The following is a 27,987-nucleotide window of genomic DNA, read 5'->3' as shown; positions in this document are numbered from 1 at the left end:
ATTTTGCACTCCTTGAGCAAAAGGCGAGCTCGCTTTCATTGCTTTGACTGAATCAGAACCAAAACGGCGCTCGGGCAGACACCTCCCTGCGCGGCGATGCTTGCCCGCACCCTGCGCAGCGCGCTCAGCCCCAGAGGGCGCTGCCACAGCCACGAAACCACTCGGACACACCAACAGCGCCTTTACCAAATTTCACCTTTATTCCCCATTTACCACGCCCCCCCCCCCCCCCCCAAGCTGCGGGCGTGGCCGCGGCGCCCCCTAGCGGCGGCGGGCGGAGGGGGGCGCGCGGCGCAGGCGCGCACTGTGACGGCGGCGGCGGGGATGGACGGGGCGCGGACGGCGGGAATGGCGCGCGCCGTGCTGGAGCGGGCGCGGCGGCGGCGGGAAGAGGAGGAGCAGCAACGGGAGCGGGAGCAGCAGCAGCGGGAGCAGCAGCGGGCGCGGGAGCAGCGGGCGCTGCACCGCCAGCACCCGGCGCGCCTCGGCGCGGCCTTCGCGTCCCTGGGCGGGCTCCTGCAGCGCGCGGCGGCCGAGTGCGAGGTGCGGGGGGCGCGGGGGGCGGCCGGGGCTGCAGCGCCGGCCCCAAGGCAAAGCGCGGAGTTTTGGGAGTTGGTTTCCTCCGGTCGAAGTCATTTGCTGGGCGCTGCGGGGACTGCAGGTGGCGGCAGAGCTGTATGCAAGTGCTGGACTCACGGCAGGGAAGGGAGATGCCAATTGCCTTTAGTCCGGAGCCCAACAGGACTGCTCTGCTACTGCTGCGCTTCCCAAAGCTGCTCTGCTACAGGTCGCCAGCCCTGGCAGCACTTAAGCTCCTGCACCAGCTCTTTTTTCTGTATTAACACGTCCTCTGCTTTTACAGTGCTGTTTCTGCACGCACCCTGCAAAAGCTCTTGCCTCGCATCTACAGCCTATTAAAGACCCATAAACTACAGCTTCTTCCACCTGCTTTGCTTGAAGGGCCCGGTCAGGTAGATGTTTCCAGAGCATTCCTTTTTTTTCAGGACAAAAAAAGCAATTAATATTGCTGCAGCCTTTAAAAGAAGCACGTCATTCAGTGAACACAGCTCTCACCTGAGAGGAGAATCTGACTGCAGCTCATTTGCCTTGTAAGCAGAGAGCCCAAACAAGGAGCATTTCGAGGCTAAGCAGTCCTTAACCCCTCTATTTGCTAGCACAAAGGCAAGAAAATGAGAGCCTTGTGTGGCCTTTAAATAGAAAGAGTGATCTAATTGCAATAATAACCAACTACAGTCCTTGCCCTCAGAGCATTCTGATTCGTGGCTCCCAGTCAGACAACTGTTTGAAAACAAGTGCTGCCCTGAACAGAGAAAAACATAAAGCACACTTCTGTGCTCAGTGTTTTCCTGCGTGCTGTATGGCAATACCAACTCCAGATTCATCTGTTATCATGAGTTCGGCTCTGAGATGACAGAGCCCCAACACGCTGTGCAGGGAGACGAGTGTCTGAAAACAGAGCTGACAGCTCTGCACCAGAAGGCAGACGTCCTTTAGACATCTGGGTCCTATTTTCATCCTCACGTGAGATTAAGCCAGCTGATTAATACAGAACGTCTGTAAATGTGCAGTTCCACCTTTAATTGCAAATGTGGAGTAGTTGTCAGCATGGCTGTGATGCTTCTCCATGTAATATTCTCTGTTCCAATTGCTGTTTAGGAGTACTACAGATGCGTGCCGGCCTGGAGATGCAACGAGCATGAAGTCAAACACATCTGCAGATACCACAGCAGACAAGCAGGGGAAGAAGAGTTCAAGTCCTCTAAAGAAGAGGTAAGTGGGAATCTGCTTTGCTTTAATTAAAGGTTATTCCTACCCTCACCCTGGGAGGACTGTAGTCCATCCAGCATCTGTGACACTCACTCACATGAATTGATGTGGTTTGACATCATGGGCACATGAAACCATGGACTGATCTCAGTCTTTGGCTGGGCAGGGCGGGAGGGCAGAGTAAATTCTCGTGGCAACAATCATTTCAGCCATTTTGTGGAGAGGAAACCTTAACAGACCCCTCTCTCAGGGGCTAAATTTGCATTCTGTGAGGTTATCATTAAAAAGCAGCATCTTTTTCTTTCCAGAAAAATGCATCCACAGTAGAATCCAGTCAAGCTACAACTTGCCCTCAGCGCGTAAGTTTACAGAATACTTTGTTTTTTAATTGAGATACAGCATTTCCCTAGCATTTTGCATCGAGCTGGTTAAAACTTACAGTCAGGTGTGGAGATCTTGTGATGGCACAGATTAATCAGCAATATGGTCATAATCATAATGCATGTATACATGGGCAAAAGAATGGACAGAGCCTTACACAATTAATTATAAACCAGATCATGACGTTCTGGCACATAACTGGTTAAATCTGTTTAATATTTTGGACTGATACAAAACGTCAGAACATTGTGAATAATCTTAGGCTGTTGTGGTTTGCATCAGCAGCAATAATCCAGCAGTCCTCCACTCTCACCTCATTTGTGCTCCCAACACATTCCCAACGCTGAAAAAAGGCAAGCAACACATGCGTGCAGCAGTTGCTTGGCCAGTTATGCTTGGCCCTGATACAGTCTTTCTGAAGACTCCTGTTCGCCCAGGAGAAGAAACCCTGATTTTTCAAAGCCAAACACCTCACCAAATCAATTTTGGGAACTTCTAAGCCACAAAAGATGAGAAACACGGAAATCTATACCACAGCACAAATTGATGAGAGTATCCTGGTTTATAGATGACTTCCATGCTTATGTTCAAAATTGTTTAGGTTGACAGCTTTCAGTTTTCTGAGGGAGAAAGTATAGCATGTTGATTATTTCACAGAATCACAGAACTGTCTAGATTGGAAGAGACCTCAAGATCATTGAGTCCAACCTCTGACCTAACACTAACAAGTCCTCCACTAAACCATATCGCTAATTTTCAATTTCCATTGATTTAATCAATAGATTAAATACCTTGACATTCACTAATTTTTGTATTAATAGAAACATTTTGCAGTTTGGTCTGTGTACTGCCTGTGTACTTTGAAAAAAGTTAATGTTTATGTAGCAGATTAAGTATTTTCACCCAAATTCAAAATTTATATTTTTATGGGAAATTCAAGATATCTAATGACATTTGTTTATTCTCCGCTCCCCACCCCTACAGACCAGGAAAGCTTCCAAAGACATCTACATTGAAGTTTCTCCTGGCACCTATTCTATCACAGCAACCTCCGAGGACATGGTGAAACAAACCCACGTGGTGGACATCAGTGCAGGACAAAGTATTGATTTAACTTTTGTTCTATGACGTTTGCTGGCGATCATGGGAATAAAATACTAGGGTTTTTTTAAAGCATGTAATGAACTATGCATTACTTGTTCATGTTAGCACTTTAATAGTATCCTCTTCTTGGGGACTATATTTTTATGGCCTGTATATCTGTTTTCTACTTAATGCGGCTATATACAGCATACTTTGTACGCTGATTTTATAAATATTTGTGCATTGTTTGCCTTAATTCCAATTATGTGACTGTGTAATTCCAGGCTCCTCCATTTTAAATAATTAAAGATACAATCAGTGGAATAAATACGCGCTTTAGTCTTTGTGGTGACAGTTTATATTACTCTCAGACAGGAAGTCCATGTCACATTCATGGCCACGAAGAGCAGGATCCCTGTGGTGTGAATATAGATGTACGTACTAGCTTCTGTGGGCTGGCTCTGATTTTAGAGCTGCTGCACCTCTGGCTCAAAATGCATCTCATCTGTGTACTTATTATTCTGATAAAGAAATAAAATGCCAATTAAATTAACTATCTAGGACCCCAGCTAAGGAAGGTGCTTGAATATGTCAGATGCTTTCACTGGCAGAAGCTACTGACTTCAAATCCCGACTCTTCGCTGGCTCTTACCTAGGCTAAATATCACTGCCTTTTTCAGTAGAAGGTATGATAACATGGACTGTCTCCTAGTTCCTGCAGGGGAAAAGTACTGCTGAGCGCCTGCATGTTGCAGTTTATTTCCAAATTCATATTCTTTAAACATGAACAATCCCACTAACGCAACTCACTGGGTGACCTCCGACAGATCAGATTCCAGAGTTAGAATTAGTAGCATGATCTGTATAGATCTGTTATCTTTCTGTAGCTGATGGTTTACACTGTTTCAGTTGTAAACTAGTTTCAGTTAATCTTGGAGGAGAATATCAAGTTCTGTGGCTTAAATGCCAAATCTGAGAACTTTGCTGTCTCTATCTTCATATCCTTTACTTTCTCTTCTGCTTTAATCTTGAAAAAAATATTTTTGGCTGTCAGCTTGTGTCGTTTCTCTATTCCTTCTGGCTTCCTACAAAGAGAATTTGCTATGCTGAATTCTTCTGGCTATCTCCAGAGGACTGTAGATAAATTGGAGGTTTAACAGACTCTTGCTTTGCATCTATTCAGGCTTTTAGTGCTAATAGTAGTTTACCTGATCTCTCCAGAACTGTAAAGATTTCACATCCAAATAATTAGGGACTTAATATAATACAAGCCTAACCCTAAAGAATGAGAATGCTGAAATTCCATGTAGGTAGAAATAATTTTTCAGTTATTAAAATAATAGTTATCCATATCCTGTAAAGAAAGTGCTTAAATCAGAACTTTTATTTGCTCAATAAATGTAACACTGCTATAGTGTAAGCAGTTTACCTGAAATTTCAGCTCTTGAACTTCATCAGCTGTACATTTATTTACTGGATGCTGATTTATCACGTCTCTCTCTGCTTTGTTGTAAGCGAGCTCTTTGCTGTTTTTTTCTCTGTCCTCTTCTGTATCGTTGAGCTTGTCCCCTCCTGTGCAAGTTGTTTGATGTTTATCATCATTCTGTCTTCTTTCTTACTCTTTTATATCTTTGTTTTCCTGATGCCACAAAACCTTCCTCCTGGAAGACAGAAAACAAATCCCTTGGTAGTCTATTTTTTAAAAAATAAGCAGCATCAGTGTGCCTGTAACTTCGGCTTTCCTGGCTCTAAGATAGATATACCTCTGCCTCATGTAGCTTGTAGAAACGGTATCATTTCTGTAATAGCACAAACTTCACTGTTGAAATACAAAAGTGTTACAGTAAGACCAAAGGGTTTTCAGGAGCTGTTAAGCTTTGATTAAACTTTGCTCCTTTGGAAGTTAGAGGAGTTCGGTTTTTTTTTGACTACAGAGGGAGGGCATTAGCCCAGCAGACAGCATCTCTTGGAAGCCTAGTCTCCAGCTTCACTTGTTTGTTGCAACTTCCTTTTGATGCAGTAAGACAAAATTCTGCTTCAGCTATCTCAAGGAGTAGCAATGCAACTTCTAGCAATGTAACGTATGGACTCGATGACCTTGAGGTCTCTTCCAACCTAGGAAATTCTGTGAATTCTGTGTATCTTAAAAAACAGTAAAGGCTATTTTACAGGAATAAAAGTATGCCATCATACTCTGTATAATCAAGTTGTGTCCACTATTGTGATTCATGCTGCTGGTTTTGAGCTAGAATGAAGCCACTCTGGTTTCTTTCTGGTTTTACCAAAGGGCAATGCATGTCACTACTGCACAAATATGACATCTGACTAACACAGAGCATGTCTGTCTGGAGTTCTCTATTGGCATTAAAATTCCAAATTCCTAGGAAATTAATTACAAAAGTGTATAATGTGTGTATATTATGATTGTTTAAATAATAAAATATGAAAAATACAGTTAAGTAGTAGGCTTCCAGTAAATATTACAGCATAAAACATTGAGAAAACAAAATACATTCCAGTGTATTCTCTGCTCACTAAGACATGTCATTAACAGATTGATCTCCTCCTAATCATGCCACTTTATTATGTTTAAATTACAGTAGCATTTTATTTAAGTACATTTTTAAGTCCTTAAGTATTTTTATTAAGTATTTTTTTTTAATTTTTTTTGAGTACATTTTATTTCTGATTATTTATACCAATCGTGCTCATGTGCAGAGCAGTGTTTCTGTTCGTCCTGACATTTCTTCGCCTTCTTCCTGAAAGCTTTTTTATTCCTCTTCTCTGCCTGCTTTGTTTGTTATTCATGTTCTAACTGATTTTTTTTCTAAGTTTTTCTAAAGCAGGAGGGGACCACTGTAGAAAGAAACCAAGCCTAAAAAAAAAGACTGTTGGTCCTTTGTCCCTTTGTCTTAGTTGTGATACAATTTGCTCATTCTGTATCCACTACCTTTACAGTAGTAACTGGCTGTTTAAACTGCTTGCTTGTGAGGAAGTTACTTGCGAAGACTGTTTAAAATACTGATTTTTATCTTTCTGAGACAGAGATCATGAGTAACAGAATTTGACTAGAAGAGCCCAGCACTCTTCCGGATTGAATCTAGGAGTTATTGTACACAAGCTATCTTTTCTTGTGCTTTCACACTGAAGGTCAGAACTGTCCATTTTCAGGGACACTTCCATCAGCTGGGGCAACACGGAACATGTCCACGACAGAGATGGCTTTGGATTCCAGCTTGCCCTTTGTACATGTGCTGCTGCAGCTGGGGGGAGTAATATTGTATCTTAGCCTCATGAACAGTGAAACCAGAACTAAAGCTCTGAACATTCATTTAAGAAGAGAGGGAAACATACTTTACTAAACCTGAAAGAATTCTTTCAGGTGATTATTCTGTACAGATTAGCTGTGCAGGTTAAGGAACATGTTAGCATCAAAAAAAGTCACAGGAAAATGCTGGGGAAGAAACTCAACGAGAGGTATCTGTGCTTCCACATGAGATTCAGTGTTCTGGTAGTTTTCCATTAGACAAGTTACCAAAAGAAGAGCTAGCGTGCAAGAGGAGGGAGAAGAAATGTTGCAAAGGAGGGAATTTTGGATCAGAGGCTGATATGCAAAACATACGATCCTTATTATCAACCACAGGCTAAGTGACTGCCCATACGAAGGGGGCACAGAGCACACTGGTTATTTCCCTCCTGCTGCTTCTTCCCTTTAAGGGTGTTAAAAAGTACCTGCATTGCTGGGTTGGGACTTGCATTGGCTCCTTTTCCAGTACTTCCACGTGGGTCCTGCAGATTCTTCTAACCTGGGCTTCTGATGATGGCTGGAGTCTGTGTTAACAACACTGTTCACAACATCACTCTTAGCAGGGAATGACTCCAGATCACGCTCTGAATCAGAAGGGGAAGAAGCTGCCACAGCTGCTGATTCTCCTTGTTTCACACCTTCCAGTTCTAAACCACGTGGAAAGGATTTGCTGCTGGGCTCCACCTCGTCAGGTTTTCTCTGAAAGACCAGAGACCTGGGTGGAAGAGGCCACCAGGCATCAGAACAGGGACGGCAGCAGCAGATGCACCTGACACAGGCTGATGAACAGCACGTACAACCACAATGATAGGGGAAAAGTGGCCAGCAGGGTGGGCAGAGCAAGCTGTGCTTAGCAAAACCATGTACAGCACAAACAGAAATCAGGGCTGTTTTAGGACTGCAGGAAAAAACACAAGAACTAGTGTCAGGACTTGCTCTGGGCCTTAACCTGCTGGTGAAGGGCATGTGGATCATCTCCACGATTCTCCCACACAGGCTAGGAGGGATCCACAGAGCTACACCTAGAGGGAGCTTCACTGTCTTGTCATTCCAGAACTGGACCGTAATTTCTTCATCTTCTGAGGCTGTTGAGAGAAAAGGCAAGCAGCCGTAAGCAGCTGTTCTGCCTAGGGTACACAAACAGCCCAGGCTTTGCAGCTTTATGCATGCTTTCTCCTCATGCCAGTGGCAGGACCAACTATCACCCCTTACTGTGACAACTCATCATAACTTTGTGGCATGTAGAGTGGGCAGCTGGGGGCACCGTCAGCATGGCAAGGAGCCTGAATTCATCTTTCCTTCCAGTTTTCCATCAAATGAGCACGTAAATGTTGGCTGAGTTACCTTTGTTGTTGCTGCCAAAGATAGCAGTAACACTCTGAGGACATTTTACCAGGATTTTGAGGAGTCAGCAGAGCCTGTCAGACATGGGAGAATGACCGAGCTGTTGAAATGCCATGCTTGGGTGGTAAGATCACTCTCAGGATGTACCATTCAGCACAGGCATGAGCACTCCAGCACAGATGGATGCTTCCTGAGAGTTACCACATTTAGATCTCTCAGGAAAATGCCATTGTCCTTCACACAACAGACACAGCCTTGTCTGAGCATACAGGAAATAACCCATCAGTGGATACGGAAGGTGACATTTTTATGGGTCACAACCTCCTTAGGGTCAGACCGGCGAGGTTACATACAGATCCCAGCAGCTCCATCACCTCCTGGAAGCTGTAAGCAGTGCTAAACTACAGCGTGCCCTCAGTTCTCTGTCAGTAGCACCACAACAGAGTTCATCCCAACAGTCTCACCTGTGCTCCCGAGCAGCAAGCAAGATAAGGGCAGAATCTTTCTTACCTCGTAAGGGGTCCCTTGTCTCAATGCCCGTGAGGACAGTTCCTGGGCCATACCTCCCCATATCTGGTTCCCAAGGTGCCAGCACTTTGTCTCCAGGGAGTAAGGAGTGCTTCATACCATTTGTGTACTCCAGGATGTCATCCTTCACTGTTTTTTGCAGGCAGACTGGATGCCTTCCTTGTGACCGAAATGGCTCAGCAAACTCTACCAGGAACACTCCTCTTTCATTCTGTTAGCAGGAACAAAACAGTTCCTCTGAAACACACACTGAGATGCATCAGGTCACACAACCTGCGTCAGCAGCCTTCCTGTGGCTAGGTCAGAGCACCAAGCAAGCCTGAACTTGGGCATGGTTTTAATTCTGAATTTAGACAGACACAGAAAGTGCCAGGAGGCTCACTAGAAAGCAGGCTGAGTGAAGCACATGTACAGATTCACTGCAGCTAGGACCTGTATCCCATCCCTGCCAAAAACCCTGTAGAGGCAGAGCACAACTGGATTTCACAAACCACACTCTGCACACACCGGGGCCAGTGAAGCTGCTCAGACCTGTTCCTCATGCACGCCCAAGTCCTTCCTCGTTATATACATTAACTCACTGCTTCTTTGGGAAGTTGTTGGAAATTTTGATTTTCTTGTCAGCTGAGGCCTGTCAAGACACTTCCCATCAACAATGAAACGAGGCACTTCCTTGTTCTTGAGAAGGAACAGACATTTCTCTGTTACGTTTGAAATGCTTTCACCAGCATTTCTGAAAAGACACCATGCCACTGGTCCGTAGCTGACTCACGCTGCAAGTGTGTACATAACACACCGACACTTCTCCTGCGCTGTTGATGGTTCTGTGTCTATACACAACAGTGGCCTGTACGTTGTGCACAACAACACTGCCAGCATCCCCATCTGGCTCACTGCCCAGCGCCAGCAGAGAGGGAGGCCTGCTCCTGCAGGGTGCACGGCAAGGCAGCCCACACCACGATGCGAGGGGGCTGGGGTGCTTGCAAGTTAGCTCCTGAAGAGGCAAAAAAAAACAGCCTTCCCAGAAAGAAAACACTGTTTGGAATAAACCTTGGGTTTAAAGGCAAAGATCTCTTAACTGAGCTCAGCAGGTAGGAAGGGGAACAGCACCACATCCAACCCCTACGGTACCCTTGGCATTACAGCAACACGATGGGCCACGACTCCCTGCAGGGAGCATAACTCACCTGGTGAAGGCACATGAGATCTTTATGAGGTCTGAAAAAGCAACCTCTGGGACCTCTTTTAGACATACAGCAGCCTCCCTGGTGCAAGCAGCTGCTTGTCTGCGTACAAAAGTACAGAAGATGGGTGCCCACCCACAAGATGATGATCCCTAGCCCAAGTCTGATCACTTTTAGAAACAGGCTTGGTAAAGGATGCTGAGTAGCACAAGGATCTGATCACCATCAATATTACTGATGTCTGAGGCAATAATGCATGCAAAATGCTCAGCCAGCATACCACGAAAGCAGCAGATGAGGACGGCCTGGAATCGTGCATATTAGGAGCTTTAGGAATCAGCATAATCGTGAGCATAAGCCGATCTTGTGATTTGCTCTCTAATTCACGCAGCGGCTGAGATGGAATGAAACGGCTACCCAAAACTCAGGTGGTGTGCAAAGATTGGTCCCTGCCACACACAGAGGGGCGTGCTGCAGTCACACTGACTTCACCCAACTCGTCAGCAGATGACCCAGCTGCTTCCTGCAGGTGAACAGATTTGACTCTGACAACACACACCCAATTACACATACCCACATGGCTGCAGCACCGCAGCTGTCACTCACCTCTATCTCCTCTTTCACTGTACCACGATAATAAAATCCATCACGTTCCCTTCTCACAAGAACAGGTACGTTCCTGTCTAAGCCCCCTGATCTCCCTGATACGCTCAGCGTCCTCCACGCTGGGCCAGGGGATGGGAGGCAGTGGTTAATCCACTGGCACCTTGAATAAAAGAAAAATGGGCCAGCAGTAAGAGAAAACAGCTACTGTAGGTCAGGAAAAAGAAATCTTGTAAGAACTGGATCACTGCACCTCATTTTATAACACTCCCACAGGTCCAATAGTGTGGAAGGAAACAGAAAACTTGCCTGTGCTGGGAAAAACCCTCACTCTTGGAAAAAAAAAAAAAAAAAAGAAAAAAAAAAAAGTGCCTGACCTACCCAATTCTCTTTGATTTGGGATCTAGAAATATGCTCGAATCCTAGGCTAGAATAACCTCCACTAGCAGCTTTGCTGTTTGCACAGCAAGTCAATACAACTCTTAAGATCAGGCAAGAGAAAGGATACATCTCCAGTGTAGAACACAGTTCAGATGTACTCAACAGCACTGTAGCTGATGGTTTGTCCTGGGGAGTTCAAGAAACAACAGAAAAAGCAGAAAAGTAATTCTGCTGGCTGATGTCAGATTGAAGTTCAAAGCAGGAAAAATAATTCCCTGTCACAAAGCATTGGATCCATTTCACAGAAGATCACTGCTAGTGCAAAATGCTTTTATTTACCCAAATAAAAGTCTGTTTCTTTGATAGCAGTTTTACTCCAGGCTTTGCTTTCCAAAATCTCCCAGAGTAGCAAATCATTTCAGTTAATACCATCTAGAGACTGCCAGCACAAGGGAGGGGAAAACACAAATGACGTTGAAGTTGCTGATTTATTAACCTGACACATTCCAACATGCTTAAAGATCACAACAAAAGAACAAACCATAGACTGAAACAAGAACTTAATTTTACCTCTGGGGGGCAGGGGGCTTGGTGACCCAGGTAGGATGTGCTGCAAAAGAGCTCCTACAGCAGGGGCTGACAGGAGGGATGACACTGAAGCACGGGAATTTGTCCAGAGCTGGCATCCCACTGCAATATCTGTGATCCATGGGCTGGAACCCTTCTGGATGAGCCACTGGTGGAAAAGCAGCTACCTGCTAGACTAAATCATGATCTGTTGGTAGCCGAGAAGAGACAATATATTTGCATTTTCCAACCCCAAGCAAACACTTACTGGCGTGCGCTAAGTACTCAGTAACTTTTATGAATTATTCCCCCCCCCCCAAAAAAAAAAAAAAAGGAATGAATTGAAATATCTGGTCTGGTATTTGATCAGATGAACCCTTATTACTGATCTCCGTGACATTTAGTCACTCATCAAATCCCTACCCAATAAAAGGGGCACAAACATCCAGGGGAACTAGAAATGCTGTGAAAATCGCAAGGAAAACAATGCCCTCACCCACCTCCAGCTTTTGTTCCCCTCTGTCATTTGGCTGTTTGCTTACACCTACACCCTCCTTTAAAGCTTCCTTGTGCACAGAGGCAGCCAGCCCTTCCCTGCTGCACAAGCTAAAACAGAAACTGCAGCTGAAGCTCACGTAGTCAAGCAGACATGACAGCTTTTGAATGTAATGCTAGAATACAGTTGCCTGTTATTTGTTTTATTTATAGTGATGTATGAAGAGGAAATATTTTGATCTTTCAGCTGTCCTGTCATGTTTTATAACAGTAGGATTATGGCTTGCCATGAGAAAGAATGAGATGCTGAGATTTGACAAGTGATAACTATTCAGAGGCTGTCACAGTAAGATACATGACGTGATGCTCTCTCTGATAATCTGAGATTTATTAGACAAGGTTCGTTTTTGCTTTTTTTTTTTTGGCTTAGAAACTTTCAGCATGCTGAGGGTAAAATCTGCAATGGAAAGTCAGGGGTATATAAACTTCGAGTGGCTAATTTCCCTTATAAAATACAGTTCAGGCTTTCATGTTAGGCACTTAGAAAAATATTTGAATGTTATTGAGAGAGATACAAACACAGAATGCTTTTTGGGAGTTTCTGCAAACTCTTATTATGCATCATTTCAAAACCCGCACAAAGTCAATTAACTGCTGCAAAACGTGTCTCTATGAAAGCAAATCTACACATTATACTCACATATTTCACTCACGACTACACAAACTTCCCTACTCTAAGCCAAAGCCAACTGGAGTCAGTAACATTTTCCAAAGAAAAACAAATACCACTTCTACGTTAAAGCCCATTGTAACGCTTCTCAGAGCTGTCACTGCTGAGGAGAACCAGGTCCCCAATTTATGTACAAAACAGGGCTCTGACAAAGGCAATTGTGTTGTGTTCTGTGAGATCCCCTGGACAGTTCCAGGAACTTGAACCCGGCAGCGTTTCAAACTTACCAGCTACCGATAACACAACCGTGTCAATTTGAATTTAGTCCCGATGCACAAACCTTGCCCTTTTCCCTGCTCGATGCAAGAAGCATTTGCTGCCAGCGTTTTCCAGTTGCTAAGAAGGTTGCCAGCACCGTTACCACCAGGAACTGACGTGCTGACCTGACCAGCTAAAAACAGCTGCAACCCAGCTACAGAGCTAACCATTTGTCTGCCACTTACTTGCTCAACTTCGTACTCCTAAACGCGGTTCTGCTGATCTAGATACTGCGATGAAAGACTGCAGGGGCAGAGAAGGGATTATAAAAGGGCAAAGTGTCCTCCAGTCCTTTTGTGTACCATTATATGGCCAAAAAGTATCACATCATACAAAGCTACAGGTCAGATTCAGAGAAACCACCACAGGATATGACAAATATACTGGTTTGAAATGAGGATGGAAGGGCTGAAATTGAGACAAACTGAGATCAAATCACTTTAAAAACCTTTCCTTTTCACAGTTAAGGGGAAGAATTTGTGAATTCTCCCCATTTCCTGCAAAGTACATACCAAAAAATGCCAAAGTATGACGCAGAAATCTTCCTGCTCATCTCCACTGTGATCCCTAACCTTTGTTTTCTCCTTAAGAAACATTAACACCTTGTGTATTTCCCACCGTGCTCCACAGAGACATAATTAATTGCATTTAGTAGGCATTTTTCAATTCGCTGCTATTAAAACATGAGAACAGAGGAGATGACTGCAATTAAGGGCAAGGATACTGACAGCACTAAAGTCTGTAGCCCTTTTCTCTATGTTCTGCTGAACCCACAGATGAACTGCTCTCATGCTGCCAGCTGAATTGTTAGTATCAATACAACTGACTGATGTACAGCAAATGTTAACAACAGTTTGCTAATTACAAGATAATCACCATCTTCACATAAATCTGTTCTGGACCAATTAGTTGAAACCACCAAATAATACAGAGAAAGAGAGCAGGGGACAGGGAAAGACTGAGTTATTCTTTTAAAGTAAGTTATCCTTTCTAATGGCTTCTAACAACGTTCCTGGGAACCTTTAAAAAGACCTACTTGCATTGTAACAGAAACACTGGCAATTAGAGCAAAATTCTTTCAAGGTGCCTGAGAGAGCAAACCAGTAACATTACAGAAAATGAAAGGAATCTCAGTCTCATCAGTGGAAGACTTTATTTTATTTTAAAGCATGCAGTCTGTGACAGTACATACTGTTACTTCACATGCATATTTTTGGATTGGTAACAATTTAGATGTGATTTCCAATTTCCATGAATTATCTTAGGCCATTCAGATGAGATTTTTCAAGTCTGAGTGCTGGTAGTGTCTACAACATTAACACTCCTTTCTGTGGGTTGATACTGATGTGTATTACGATCTGTTCCTACATGCTCCAGGAATGTTCATTTTATTAACAATTATAGTAGTAGCTATCAGGTCCACAACAGGGTATCTTTTGCTTGGTTAGGGACAGTTTAGATAGTCTCCAAACACTGGTTTTATTTGTTAATTGTTTTAGGTGCTTGACTTGGCTCGATGACATTCTTTTCTGCCGCCACAGAGTCACTGTACAGAACAGACTGCAGGTAGCTGATGTATTTTATTGCAGCACGGAGCGTCTCGACTTTGCTAAGCCGTTTCTCTATGTATTCCTTAGGCAGGTGATGCCTCAGTTTAGCATAACCTTCATTGACACATTTAACCCTCTGTCTTTCCCTCTCATTCCTCTTTCTGATGAACGCTGGCCCATAGGAGTACTCACTTCTGCTGTAACTGGAACGGGGCACTTGGTAGGGAAAGCCGCAGGGCTCGCTGTAGAAGTTCTCCGTGATGAGATGCTCAGACATGAAAGGGAAGAAGGACAAATCTTCAGAGCCAGTGACCTGGTTTGGTGTTTCTGGGTACACATGAAATGTGACCAATGGGTCTGCACAGAAAGGCCTAGCGAGCTGCATGCACTGAGTGTCAGCACAGATGGACAACTTGTCCATGACGTTACAGTAGCTTTTGCCATCCATCAGGTTCTGCATTTAACCTGGAAATGCATAATTACGCAACAGTTTAAACAACTCATACTGAACAAGAGAAAAAACTACTCACCTGGACTTACCATCACTCAGCAATTTTAAGAATTTAAGGAATAAAGGCCACTAAAACTTCCTAAAGGACACAGCAAACAGTCTGCTTTCCTCTCAGCTTCAGAAATCAAGATCTACCTTGAAGAACCCCACATAAGTGTGGCTTGCTTCGAATCCACCAAAACTTGTATCTTTACAGACAACAGACAAACCAGGCCAACACTGAAGGCATTCTCTCCACCCAATCCTCCTTTAAAAAGTTCTGTTGATAATTCCTGTAGCAGACTCCCCAGCCATACCAAAAAGCTTTCAAAGACAAAATATTTTTCTTCTCCATTCAGTTGATGTCTCACTCACTGTACTATCATGACTAGATACAAAACTTATCAGGGAAGGAGGGATCTCAATCTTAATTTTGTGTGTCATGTATTAAATGCACTCTTCATAAAAGTTTTAGAGTAAGTTTAGAGATTTATTATGATCCATCCTCACTGACTGCAAGCAGTACTTGCAAACACAAAACCCATCCAAAAATGCTCCTTATTTGCCATCCTCTTCCTCACCTATATATGGCTTTCTGAAACACTTAAGTTATATTACACTCTCTATAACAGGAGAAGCACATGAACATGAACTAGGTTACTAGAAACATTGAGATTCCACTACTCACAAAAACCTTGCAAAGCTTCCAATGCTCAGACAGCAGTTCTGGAACATTATTTGGACTCTCTTCATCCTTCACAAGGATACAGAGATATTTTAATGTTTTCTAATAATTTCACACCTGCCATGTTTAATTGGGAATTTTCGCTCATGAACCTATTCTAACAACGTACTCCATCAAAACACATCTGTATTCAGTGTCATCTGGTTTTCTAATGAAAATGGATTTCACTACAGAAACCCTGTGAGTTAAGAATTCATTTATAGCATGCTGTTAGACAAGACAGAAAGTCACGTGCATCTTGAACAGGTATTTCTGTAGGTAGGCTGACAGCATGCACAGATTCATTTTAAATTAATAAACATGCTGAAAGATCACAGATGAATATATACACTCATCATAAAACGAAAGTAGTCGACAGTCATCTTTTTCCTAACAAGTTGAATTACTCTTAAAATTTTGTACTGCAGCAACTTAAAAACATTGTCAGAATGAAAAAGCCCGTTACATCACAAAAAAATGTTTATAGCAAAACAACTATACAGCAAGAACACAAAATCAACACAGCCCCTCAAGATGAGATACTTGCAGCATTTATTGCTTAGTAATAACTTTTATATTTAATGCTATTATACAGTACAAGTGTCATCTGTTGCCTTACTGTCTGCACATAGGGCAAAATTCATCTTCCAATTAGACTAGAGACTCACCAATCTTCAGATGAAAGTAAAATCCAAGGAAACAAGATGTGCTGATTTTAAGACTGATGAATACCTGAAAATACCTGAATATTAAAAAAAAAAAAAAGTTAACGTTCCAGTTTTCTTCTATCTTAATGTAATAAGTGATCATATGAAACACCGCTCATTAGAAAGCTACAGAAGCACTGTTACTGACTAGCTGATAGAAGTTCTTTACAGAAACACCGAAATTCAGGGAAGACCTGTTGCTACATACGGCAATATGCAAGTCTCTTACCTGAACTACAAAGCTTGTTCCGCTGGGTCGATGACTCCTGCAATTTATAGCCAATTGACAACATGCAAAATAGCTTACAGTTAGATCTGCTCGTTTCTGGTTTGTCTTTTCCACCCACACCACAGCTATGATGACAACAAGACTTGGCATTAGGGACTAGGAATTTTGAAACTGTATTGAACAAAACAGGATCACTTGAAAAAGACAGGAATGTACTTTGTTTACTCTCTATATGCACACTGTTGCAGTTTACTGAAGTAGTATTTTCCTTTATTGGACTATCACACATTACTGTCCAATTAGAACAATCAGCTAGAATTTAGTTCAATACTTACCATTACAATGGACACAGAAATTTCAGTAAGAGTATGGATTAAACTAATATTACATTTTACGGTCATCTCACAAGATCTGCTTTACTTCAAGTACTTTTAAATACACTTCTGCTTTTCTATCTCAAGTCCTCAACACTAAGCCCAAGTATCAGCCCTTATTCCCACATCTTTATGCTTTCTGGGGAAAGAAACTGCTCAGATACCCTCTTGGGGGTTAAAAGGGAGGAGCAATGCGCTGCACTGGCCTTTGTTCTTACTCTCTAGGCAAAAGCCAGGAGTCAGGAAGCCCAAAGATGTTTCACAGCACCTTTGCCTACAGCTCTTTCAAATGGGTATTACCTCATGTTAACATCACTAAGATTTTGATACTTAATACAAGTATCACATTTTAGCTAGGATGTCAATGCATAAACACGCATTTTCTTAGCTTCCACTTCCAGTTCATAAAACAAATACTTATTTAGAAGAAATTTTTGATGGATTTGTCTCCAGATTAGAAGTGAGAACACAGTTAGCTTAGTACCCTCAAATTTAACCTTCACTATACCTGCAATTTTGGGAAATTCCCTTAGTGAATCTGCCAAAGAGCTGTAGTCAATGCAAATGTTGTTACAGAGCAGCTACATTTCTACCCTTGAGTAACATATACAAGTACAGTCTGTTTTTCATGCTACTCTGTCCCCATGTCTGTCAATCAAGAAAGCCAAAACTGTACCTGCCAATATGTAACAGTATTCCATGTTACCATTTCCTTCAACACTGGAAATGAAAATTGTTACAATACAATAGCATAACTACACATGCCTAGCTAAAATTGAGCCAGGAATTAAAAACTTTTTTCAATTAGCAATTTGGTGAGCCACTTCCCTTATCCAAGCACTGAACAATTTTATATTTCTACTCTGAAGCATTTTCAGGTAAGTGCTTTTATACGTGGAAGCTACATGCAGGGTAATGAGGGAGAAAAATGATGACATACAGATAATGTGCATCTGTTTTTCAAAAATCCATTTTAATTGTTACATTCCAAAGGGGATATATGAAAGTTAGTCATCTAGCAACTGAATACCTCTTAAGAGAAATGAGTACAGAATCACAGATAAAAAAATACACCTAACTCCCAAGATGACAGGTGCTCAAGAAAGTACGTGCCTCACACCATCAATCCAAACGCATAAAGATTTTTATAATAAATATTTCATCATATATCTCCTGAGACTTTACCCATGAAAAGAAAGGGAGAAGATTGTTTTAAAGAGATATCATACACATACAATATATTAAACTATTAAAGCAAAATAGAACAAAATGCCAACACTGTTTTGATGTACACTGCATTTGAGTTTATCTACATCACAGTAATTCAAGTATGCAGCTCAACGAGTCAGTGTCCATTTAAGTTTTGCCTTAAATCTGCAAGCATCACTTGACATACAAGCATCTTGAAAGTATGAGTGCAAGAAACCAAATGATGAATACAGCCAATCAGGAGTTCATTCTCTGATGTGGAAACTACACTGCAAGATTTAGATTTCTAGTACCTAGCATTAGTCAGCAGAAAAAATCCAAGTATATTTACAAAAGGTCTTTACATAAAGTGATTAGTGAGTTGTAAGCAGTTAGTGTGTTCCCAGGTACTTTTTAATCACGTAGTAGATAAGTAGTAGAGAGAAATATATAGTTAAAAATCACCATAAAGTCACAACTGTGAATAAGGTACCACAGTGGCAGACAAAACTACCTCACGGTTTGTTTTCTCTTCAGTTTTATCAGCAAGAGCCATTTGAAAATGCAAAGGTTTTTAGCTTCTGATTAGCTAATCTTTTTAATTGCTTCCACTCTAGTACAATCTCTCAAAGTTTAAGCACTATTTTTATTTTTTCAAATCAGTAACCAACCATTTATGAAAACTCCTCTGAAGTGGTAGGATCAGGAAGACATAAGTCAGTTCTTTCAATTAGTCTGCTGTACTTCCTTGGAGTTACTGCTGAGAGACAATTAACTCAGCACAACGTGACGGTCAAAAACAGATTTGCGTTGCTCTTGGACCTGTAACTTCCAGCGCTGTTGGGCGTATTCCACTTTGTTCAATACATTGGCACGGCTCCGAGAACGAGCCAGCACATCATGGGCATTTGCAAAAGGTTGGTGATCCTGGAATGACAAAAATCAATAGTTAGACCTCAGCAATTCCAACGAGCCGTGAAACTGAAGGTTTTATTTTGTTGGTGTTTTTTTTTGCTTTGGGTTTTAAGGTAAAACAAGCTATTTTAAACAGCTAGTCAGCCATGATGACAAAGCAAGGTTTTGTAGTTAAAAAAACTGTTCTTCAACTTCTCATTCAAAGTAACATCCACAAATTTATTCATTGCACAGTCGAGCCATCCATCATTAGCTATTGAGGACAGAAATCTAGAATAGACCCAGATGCCAGGGACCTCCTGTTAATGTCATGAAAGCACTTCGTTTAACTTCACTTTAAGCGTGAATTTTTGGTTCACTGCCACTTCTTGGCCTGTTACTGTAAGGTGGTTCAGGATGTTCACACAAAGATCCTATGTAAAGCCAACACACTCCAATGTTTACCAAACTAAAGCCATTGTACCAAGCTGTCCAAAAGCAAAGTGTAAATACAGCTGTTTAAGTGACAGAGCTCAACAATAACTGAGGGCTTGTTTAATATTTACTCTCTCTGTTTTCCAACACTACCTCCAAAGCTGTATTTTCTCCTAGTAAATAAAATAGGTTATAAATAGTAAGAGTTGGAACTGAACTTATTGGTTGTCAAGATGTTTTGGACAAAGTCATGGTTCTAAAGCTATGTCAGAAAGCATCAGGTATACAATGACTAATGAAAAAAATAACTACGTCCCATGTTAAATAACCGACTGCCCTTTGGTGCATATAAACCTCATATAATTTTTGTTGTTGTTGTTGTTCCAGAATGCTTTTGAAGATGTTTGCATGAATGGATACTGTATTTGTGACATGATTCTGTGCCTAGTAGCTCAATGATAATTCTTAGCAGTACAAAGATTATCCATTAAAGTAACATCTACAGGTCCCAAAGCCACACAAAGGCCTCTCTGGGCTAGGAAATACACTAAACCAGAGCAAGAGCCGATCCCTGACCCAAGCTATGACCTTACATAAAAGACTACGCAGCTGGATATAGCTAGAATGGTAAGTTTGAAGATTAGAGATCACTTTATTCACAGGGAAAAAACATCACAATAGCAACACACTTCCACCATAAAACAGACAGAGGAAGGGAGAGCATTCAATAAGCTAGACGGTACTGGATAGTCTGATAAGGATCTCAGCTCAAAGGCTAGCTACTGTCAATTTCTATGTTTAAAAAAAAATGAGGAAAAAAGAATTTAAAAGCAAAGAGGTCTCTCAAAGTGGCTTACATTTACTAGTTGCCACTGCCACCAACGGGCAGTAAGAAAAAGCAAGCACATTAGCTCAAAATGGAGCAACAAAATCGATGCAGATGATATTTCCAGAGCAAGACAAGGATGAATATTTGAAAAACTTGCAAGAGGGAAGGCAAGGAAACGGCTAAGCCATGAACGACCGTCACTTATTTCACATTCACTGTCACAGACAGGATGATGTGAAATGAGTAACATGAACTAAGCAAGAAGATTCAGTGCTTTTTGTTCCAGGCACTGCTGCAGTAAAAGTACAAGTGACTCCACAAGCACACTTAAGAGTCACGGTACATTACAGAAAAACATAAAATTGATTAAGATGGATCGAGAATTTAAGATAATTTCATTCTGCAGTTAACGTGAGCTCTGCCACTGGATTTATTTCATGTCCTCCCTCCACCTTCAGTCAGAATTCTAGCCCAGATTTGGAGGTATTAAAATAATTTAACTAAGGTATAAAATAGAAATAATTTGTTTCAGGTATAACATACAGCACGTTCATTTAACTCAACTAGGAATCTGCCCAGTTTTCTGTATGGATGCAGGCAGAAAAAGGGGTCATTCAAACCCCTCCTTTCCAAAAAATGCTAACAGCCTCTCACAAGTGACTGGGAAAATATTAAGATGTCAACACATACAAAGCATATCTCCATGTAATACGTGGGGAAGTGCAGAAACAGTGGGACTCAACAACAACAGTTTACACCTCTGTCAGAATAAGCTCTATTTCAAAAAACATTAGGTGACATTTGGGTAATCACTTATTTTTGTTGTGAAATCAAAGTACATAAAGGTGGCAGAGCTAACAAAGGCTATTATCTTGAAGGAGTGACAAAACCATCCTTCAGGATCCTATTGTACGACACTAATAAATGCTAATTGTTCCGATTAGCTCACATTTATTTCAACAGTACTTACTATGAAGTGCTCGTGTCTGCTGAAGGACTTAGGTTAAGCAGATGGAAAGCCTTCCTGTTTCATAGGCTGGGTTTGGTTTCAGAAATTCTTTCTAAGGCGATGCCACATCTGATGTGTACTTTACCAGCAGAAACAGCACTGCTTAGGGGCTCAGTATAAAAAGTACATTGATGCTGAGACTTCTGCACTGTTTTAGCATTTCACATGGTTCAACACCAACATTTAACCACCAACCCCACTGCTGTTCGGAATACTTTCCCTACATCATTTTACGGCAATAACTCTCCCAAGCAAGCCGATTCAACAGCTTCATAGAACTACGTACAGTTAGAGAGCGATAGTCTGTATTTTCATACTACTCTAATGCCCTCTTCAAGACAAAAATAACCTACTCCCACCAGTCTTCCCCATACTGAAGCATCTCACAGTTTCCAACACAAAGTTTCCTAAGTTCTTGCACTCCCTTCCTGTAGTGGTACTAAAGAAAATTTTGTTCCATTTTTATCTGAAGCCAAAAACAGTGTGCTGAAGGTGGGGAAGGACAGTAAGAGACAAGAAACTATGCCCTCTCATTTGCCATGGATGGACTACTCTCCTTTTCCTCACGAGAAAGGCTGCTCTGATCTGTGAGAATGTATTACCACATTCTGTTTTTCAGTTGTAATACAAAGAAATTGTTTCAGCATCAGTTACTATATTCCTTTTATATATATATATACATATATATATATATTCCAATTATTCCTTCTTGAATTTCCAGCATCAGCAAACCCAAACCAGAGCAACAGAAGATGTAATCCCTCAGCATATACTTTGCTTTTGTAACCAATTTGTATAAAATTTGATCTCTAGGGAGACTGTATTGATCGGCAACACACCAGAACTCATACTTCCTGTATGAGCTTACTTCCATTCCTCTGTTCCTTCAGTTAGGACAGAATCTGTGTATAGAGGCAGGATAATAAAAGCAGTCCCCTTGACTACTTTTTAAGCCCAGTGAAAAATGAAATAGTGGCTTCCACAGTCGTCATACAGATTCCTGACTCCTGTGAAGACCATCCTCTCCCTTCAGGGAAAGGAATTTATACTGCCATGCAAAAAAAGCTGTTCAGAACAGTTATGTAACAATTAATCATTCCAATCTTTACACTAACCCGAACATACAAGCAGTCAGGTGAACTCACCCCAATGTCTTCATCACTCTGTATGAGCTGTGAATGTCCAAAGAGACGTCTCTTCAGGATAGGTTCCACCAGTGTGAGGTACACCATGTACAGGAGAAGCAGGCCCAAAATAGACAGGTATATGATGATTGTAACCTGCACAACACAAACACAATTTATGCCAGAGTCGTGCCATTACCTCCACAATCTCTCGAAAGGCTGCAAGGACCGAAGGAACAGTACAGACAAAGTTTGTGATGAGCCTGTTGGCTTTTACTAGTGTCACAAGATGACTTAAAACCCATGAACAGAGAAGAGCCATCAATTTATTAAATTGGCATTACAGTTTTGGGACAGACAGATAAATGAGCTTGAAATAAAGCTTCTCTTAATGAGGCCTTGCTAAAATCCTGCGTTTTCACTCTTAAAATAATTTGGTGTTGTCTCACCTCAATCAGACCACTGTTCCTAAGGGGCATTAAACTAGGGTCACAAATTTAGGGGTTCCTGCATGATCTCCGTTCTCCAGCACAAATCTGCCGGGTTAGACTGCAAACAGTCACGGAGGCCAGTAAGAAAAATGGAAAGGAGAAAAAGCAACAAAATTCTAGAATACCAAAAAGAAATAATATAATAGAAGATGCACTACAAAATGTATTCACCCAGACTAAGGCTCAGTGGTTCTAACAGAATGAGAACGTGAATAAAGAAATCCCCTGCTAGAGCAAACGTGATTGATTTGGCTGATTTTGCTCTTTGTTAGCTTGCCAAGATAGAAAGAAAATTTGTATCAAGCAAGATAGCTAAGTAATAAGAGACCTTCTAAAACAGTAACAAAAACATCAAGTCCAAAGCTTGACAAAATGCCCTAGAAAACTCAGAATTTCAGCAAGGTATAAAGCTTAATTTCAAAACTGGAGATCTTTGATAAAGGTTCGTGAGCCTACTCCTGCTACAGCTTGATATTATCGTTATTGCTCAAAACAAATCATGAACAGCTATCAAGAAAAATAAATAACTCTTAGACTGCTTTAGAAAAGTTCTCCCTTCATAAAGGGTGTTTCTCTAAAAGACCATAGATATATTTACTAATCAATTAAAGGATTTAACATATCCCAGCAGAATTACATCGTTTACCTTAATTGTGACAGAGCTTCTCTCTTCATATTTGCATTCACAACGTAAGCAATACGCTTCTACATCAGGTCCAGGGACAGGCATAGGCTCAACCACATGAAGACAGTCACTGAAGAGAGACAGGAACTGCTCAGTCAGCTCTGAGATGGTTTTACCTTACTTTGCCCCTATGTAGGCAGTTCTCACATCTTCAGATGCATGCAGACCCATTATGTTGGCTGAGAATTCACCTTTGCTTAAGTACAGCTGTTCTAAATTAGAGATATTCAAGATTTTTTTTTAATCATTACTCCACTATTATTTTACTTAAACAAGAAATTCAGCTATTGACAAGCTGCTAAACAAGTTTTTAAGATCCTTCTAACTAAACACAATATTTTGACTGGAAATAAAGCTGTCAGCATAACAAATCCAAGGATTAGAGTCCCAGCACACATGCATCATTTGACACTGCCATCTCAGATTGAAGTAAATTCCAACTATAATGCACTCTTTTTCTTCACACTTAAAGAGCTTTACTCTGGTCTTCCAGTGTCTAAAAGAAGATTAACCTCCCCTTGGTGTTCATGAAGAGAAGTTCTTTTTTCTTAACACTGGGTCTTACAGTCATTAAATAAAATTCACTGTCAGATGAGTTATTTCTTTAAGCAGTGAGATACTGAATAAACAGTGTTCCGTTTTAAGCACTGGAACTGGATGTGAAAATCTACTTTGACTTAAAGATTACAAAATGTAAGACATTCCTCATGCCAAAAAGTGTGGTTGACAATATTACTGACAATATTCTATACCACAGCACGAAAATCCAGTTGCCATGAGACAACTCCTTCCACCAATAACTTCAAATTTTGCTCTTTTTGATGACTCAGGTTGGTTGTTCAGTTAATATTCTAGGCTCTCAGCAGAGCACTTAGGGAACAAAAGCATGTTTCGCTTTCACCCCTGTCAACTCAGTGTAGCAGAGTCAGAAGCAGGTAATGAAACCAAATGCCTGATATGACAGCAGCAGCCTCTGATTTAACACTGCACTGAGCTAAATTAAAATGCTGCAAATCCACACGGCCAGATACCAGTTCATCACTTCGGTTCGGTTTGTATTTCCTCCTCATAACTAAAACTGTTGACTGTTACGTCACAATCTCTGGGAAGGAATGGAGGGATTTGTTTTTCCTTTTATTTGTCATTAGAATTACGATCTCCGCTGTGCAGTACGTAGGATGCAAAACCACAAAATACAAGTTATGATCTCATGAGATTGAAAGTTTACATCAATATGCTGTAGAATAAAGCCTGCATTTTGCTTAGGTACAGTAGGAAGTTTGTTACTGTAAATATATCCTATATTAGCATCAGCGAGTTTTTTCTCTAGTTCAGTGTTTCAAGTGGAAAAGGCTGATCCTTTCCTAAAGGATGTTCCCACTCAGCTGCCTCTGCCTTACCACATTCTCCCCTGTACCCGCAGTAACAGCATCAAGGAGGCTGGGCTACTCAGAAGGGCAGCTTCTGCTGATTTCCAGTTGATCCCACTAGCAGACAGGGTGTCTTCCCTCCCACCATGCTGATGACTACCACGGCAGCTAGCCTCCGGTACATGAAATGCCAACACGTTTCTTTCAACGTGGGTTATTTAACTCAATACCATGTACTTGCCAACACATCGCTACACTTCTCTAGTGCATCATTCATCGGGACTGGACTGCCTGAAATGGTTCCATGGCTACAATGGTGAATGCTTTTAGTGGTGTCAGAGCACCCTCAGCCCGTCCTGATGTTAGCACAAGGCCCTGTTTGCTGGTCTGTGGGGTGGGAGGAGCAGACAACTCCACTGGAAGAAATGAAACACCTAAATAAGAATATCATGATGCAGGCTCCAGGTTCAACATTAAAAATTATTTTGTTATTTTATGTCTGGGCAAGCAGGCGGTAAGCAGCCATCATAATGTGCATAACTCACAGGGACACTAAAAATTGATCTGGCTCTTGTGTCATGAGTGACAGATCTAAATGCCTAAAGGATGGTGCAGTTCCACATAATAACAAGTCACTTGCAAGACGCAGACGCCCAAGTAGAGCACTAAATTTGTCAATCTCATTGCACATGAACCAGCAATCAAGCCTTTTAAAAGCAGAGAGAAGGCATCTCAAATAGAAGATCAAAACCATAAAACGTTAACAGGCAGTCTCTTAAGAAATCATCTCAACAAAATGAGATTTAAGATAAGAAAATAGATTTCTGAGATTCTGTAAGCATCAGTATCTGTCACCATAAGATTAGTGAAGAGTTCAAAGGTAACTTCAGTCACTGCCAATCTTGATTTAAAGGGAAACTGTGTCTTTTCTGCTAGTAAGACAAACACTAACAACACCCACTGAAAAAAAAAATCTATTTCCATTTGCAGAGGAGTAATAAACAAGAAAGCCAGTAATGGTGCTGCTCTGCAATGCCTGCTGCAGATGCAGTTCTCTCGGTACGTCTCACTATTGCATCTTAATTTGTCCGCAGGCCTAATGTTGTTAAGGTAATCATATAGGACAAAATATTACTTTAGACTAGACAGTACGTTCAGTGTTCATTAGCTTTGATTGAAACTTACAGCAATGTTTCTTACGATTCTTCTGTAAGTAATTTAATAAGTTAAGGCATGGCTCTGTACACATTTGTATCCTTAACTTTATTCCTGTAGCTATTTCAGTAGGACTACTGAGGGGCATGACAATTTCATAACGAAGTTTCTAACCCTCTGCTACTCAACAGACTGAAAAGTCGTTTATTAATTCTTAATGTTTCTGAAGAAGAGTCAACGTATCAAAACGTACCTCACATATTTATAGGCTGATCCAAGAATTCCTGAGCATGTCAGACATCAATGCAACTTCAAAATATGCTGCTATAAATGACTGTCATCCCTCTTCCTTCCCCAGCCCCTCAACCCTGGCCATGCACAACAGTCCTCAGCTCAAAGAGGTCTGGCAAATGCCATAGCTGGCCTAAACACTACAGTAGGGCACACTGTTGTGACAGAGTAAAGCAATAATTCTCTTCGTCACAGGAAGCATGGGTTATTAGATGTCTCAGGCCACCTCATATAACTGCATTCTTTGTCTGTGACTCTGAGGAACAAATCTCCAAAACAATCCCCACATAATAGTACAGGTTTCAAGAGAGAAATGAAAGAAAGAGAAATCAAAGAAGAGAGAATGCTTCTGAGTCCCAGTTCTATGCACATGCTTCCTCGCCATGATGCAATTTCTTATCACTGAATGCAAATCCAAACACCCCTTTTCCCTTCTACGATAAACAAACGAGAATGTAAACAAGCGACCTGAAATAGAAGACAGAATAAAATTAAAGATTTCAAGCCTTGTCTCTTGCTACAGCTGAAGTCTGGAATACTTTTAAACGTAAAGGCTCAATATGTTAGGCAAGAAATGTAATTTCTCCTGGCATCACGTGTAAGCACAGCAGAACACATCTTTAACCACTAAGATTCCTTCTAACTTCTGATTACCAACTCACCAGTCTTTCTGTGAAACATTTTTGTTGTAGATATGGCCCGAATGGTCTTTGTAAGGAGGGCAGATGCATTTACATCGGACGTCCTCGGAATTCTGCGAAGAAAACAAGGTGCTGAGAGCAGACCACCACATGCACAACAACAGGGCAGCGCACAGAAGGCATTGTGTTTATGAAATACATGAAATGTTCAACACAAAGTGCTTGCGGGTATCTTCGAACAGTCTAACTCGGGATTTCTGTCACGTTTAAGAGCTGACTTCCAACGTTACTGACGTAGAAGTAACAAACAATAATTTGTCAAATAACACATTTTTGATAGCAAATACAATACGTTCTTCATAAGAAAAATCACACTCTTACTTTTTACGAATTTAGAAGCCACCCAGCAAGAATCTTGCTAATAAACCCCTGCACCGAGCGACCAACTCGGAGCAGCCCCACACGGCCAGCAGGAAAACCCCGACCTCGCCACCCACGCGGCGTTTCAGGACCCCCAGGTAACAAATCACCGCCAACAAAACCCCAAACCCCGTCACAGCGCCCACCTTGGCCTGCGCGCCCAGCGCCGCCAGCGCGGCCAGCAGCCAGCACAGCCACAGCCGCAGCCCCAGCCCCGGCCCCAGCCGGCCCCCGCCGCCGCCCGCCATGTCGGGCCCGGGGCCGCTCCGCTCCCCTCCGCTCCGCCACCGCCACCGGCACCGGCACCGCCGCTTAGCGCCGCCGCGCCGCCGCCATCATTTCCGCCTTCCGCACGGCCGGCGGCGGGCGGTGTCCGCGCTGTCCCGGCCCGCCGCGGAGCTGTGGCGGCTGCCGGCGGTTCCGGGCCGAGGGGGACCGGGAGCTGCGAGTGAAAGGCGTCTGAAATAAACGCGGTGTCTTCTGTACGCCAGAAGCGGGGGGTTTAGTAGTAGGAAGCACAATCAAGGCGAATATATACGAGATTTAACAAATACAAAAAGAAAAAAAAAAAAAAGTATAGAATATAAGCTATTTTCATTTCAAACCATGAATAAACAGTCTCCCCTTCCAAAAGCACTCCCCAGTGTCTGGGACGAACAGTAACAGAGCGTGCATTTACCTGTGTCTCCCAAGGGTGATGGAGGTGCCCAAGGGTCTGCCTTTGGCCAGCAT

General features: G+C 42.0%; 4 protein-coding genes across 6 annotated transcripts; 1 reads left to right on the top strand and 3 right to left on the bottom strand.

Moving 5' to 3' along the window:
- Positions 1-96: 96 nt before the first annotated feature.
- AKIP1 (A-kinase interacting protein 1) lies at positions 97-3,580 on the top strand (the record flags this gene model as incomplete). The annotated part of the gene is made up of 4 exons (XM_084521621.1): positions 97-543; positions 1,678-1,791; positions 2,097-2,147; positions 3,154-3,580. 4 exons carry the CDS (start codon positions 97-99, stop codon positions 3,295-3,297), a joined length of 756 nt encoding a protein of 251 aa, XP_084377747.1. The 3' UTR covers positions 3,298-3,580.
- Positions 3,581-3,715: 135 nt separating this feature from the next.
- On the bottom strand, positions 3,716-14,492 carry LOC311437846 (uncharacterized protein C11orf16). Of its 3 annotated transcripts, none has more exons than XR_014693753.1 (7): positions 14,392-14,492; positions 11,170-11,362; positions 10,222-10,381; positions 8,414-8,642; positions 6,985-7,644; positions 4,682-4,913; positions 3,716-3,967 (listed from the first exon to the last, which is right to left on the bottom strand). XR_014693753.1 is itself a non-coding variant. In XM_084521620.1 (7 exons), the coding sequence occupies exons 2-7, from the start codon at positions 11,307-11,309 to the stop codon at positions 4,876-4,878; spliced, it is 993 nt and encodes a 330-aa protein (XP_084377746.1). In that variant the 5' UTR covers positions 11,310-11,362; positions 14,392-14,492; the 3' UTR covers positions 4,613-4,875. The 3 variants fall into 3 exon arrangements, 2 of the variants coding, with proteins under 2 accessions (XP_084377746.1, XP_084377745.1); XM_084521620.1 differs by lacking the exon at positions 3,716-3,967 and having other exon boundaries at positions 4,613-4,913; positions 6,985-7,274; positions 7,509-7,644; XM_084521619.1 differs by lacking the exon at positions 3,716-3,967 and having other exon boundaries at positions 4,613-4,913.
- Positions 13,789-17,538, bottom strand: ASCL3 (achaete-scute family bHLH transcription factor 3). The gene is made up of 2 exons (XM_084521623.1): positions 16,082-17,538; positions 13,789-14,664 (listed from the first exon to the last, which is right to left on the bottom strand). The coding sequence occupies exon 2, from the start codon at positions 14,657-14,659 to the stop codon at positions 14,129-14,131; it is 531 nt and encodes a 176-aa protein (XP_084377749.1). The 5' UTR covers positions 14,660-14,664; positions 16,082-17,538; the 3' UTR covers positions 13,789-14,128.
- A 137-nt stretch (positions 17,539-17,675) lies between these two features.
- TMEM9B (TMEM9 domain family member B) lies at positions 17,676-27,593 on the bottom strand. The gene is made up of 5 exons (XM_084521622.1): positions 27,402-27,593; positions 26,857-26,948; positions 23,340-23,448; positions 22,224-22,358; positions 17,676-18,838 (listed from the first exon to the last, which is right to left on the bottom strand). Exons 1-5 carry the CDS (start codon positions 27,501-27,503, stop codon positions 18,683-18,685), a joined length of 594 nt encoding a protein of 197 aa, XP_084377748.1. The 5' UTR covers positions 27,504-27,593; the 3' UTR covers positions 17,676-18,682.
- Positions 27,594-27,987: the final 394 nt, after the last annotated feature.

The sequence above is a fragment of the Aythya ferina genome, assembly GCF_964211825.1.
Source record: "Aythya ferina genome assembly, chromosome: 5".
Taxonomy (NCBI): Eukaryota; Metazoa; Chordata; class Aves; order Anseriformes; family Anatidae; genus Aythya; species Aythya ferina.
Note: the sequence above shows the minus strand (reverse complement) of the source record. Positions and strands in the feature narration are given on the sequence as shown.

What these genes read in the sequence shown, in the direction of transcription:
- LOC311437846 (XM_084521619.1), bottom strand. Translation starts at nt 11,309, where the DNA reads ATGGATCACAGATATTGCAGTGGGATGCCAGCTCTGGACAAATTCCCG. An exon ending in AAGCCCCCTGCCCCCCAGAG is followed by an intron (nt 10,382 to 11,169) that starts GTAAAATTAAGT and finishes CTTTTATTCAAG; the next exon opens with GTGCCAGTGGATTAACCACT. An exon ending in GTCCCAACCCAGCAATGCAG is followed by an intron (nt 4,914 to 6,984) that starts GTACTTTTTAAC and finishes TCTGTCTTCCAG; the next exon opens with GAGGAAGGTTTTGTGGCATC.
- TMEM9B (XM_084521622.1), bottom strand. Translation starts at nt 27,503, where the DNA reads ATGGCGGGCGGCGGCGGGGGCCGGCTGGGGCCGGGGCTGGGGCTGCGG. An exon ending in CGCTGGGCGCGCAGGCCAAG is followed by an intron (nt 26,949 to 27,401) that starts GTGGGCGCTGTG and finishes TTTTCTTCGCAG; the next exon opens with AATTCCGAGGACGTCCGATG. An exon ending in AGAGTGATGAAGACATTGGG is followed by an intron (nt 18,839 to 22,223) that starts GTGAGTTCACCT and finishes TTGTCATTCCAG; the next exon opens with GATCACCAACCTTTTGCAAA.
- ASCL3 (XM_084521623.1), bottom strand. Translation starts at nt 14,659, where the DNA reads ATGCAGAACCTGATGGATGGCAAAAGCTACTGTAACGTCATGGACAAG.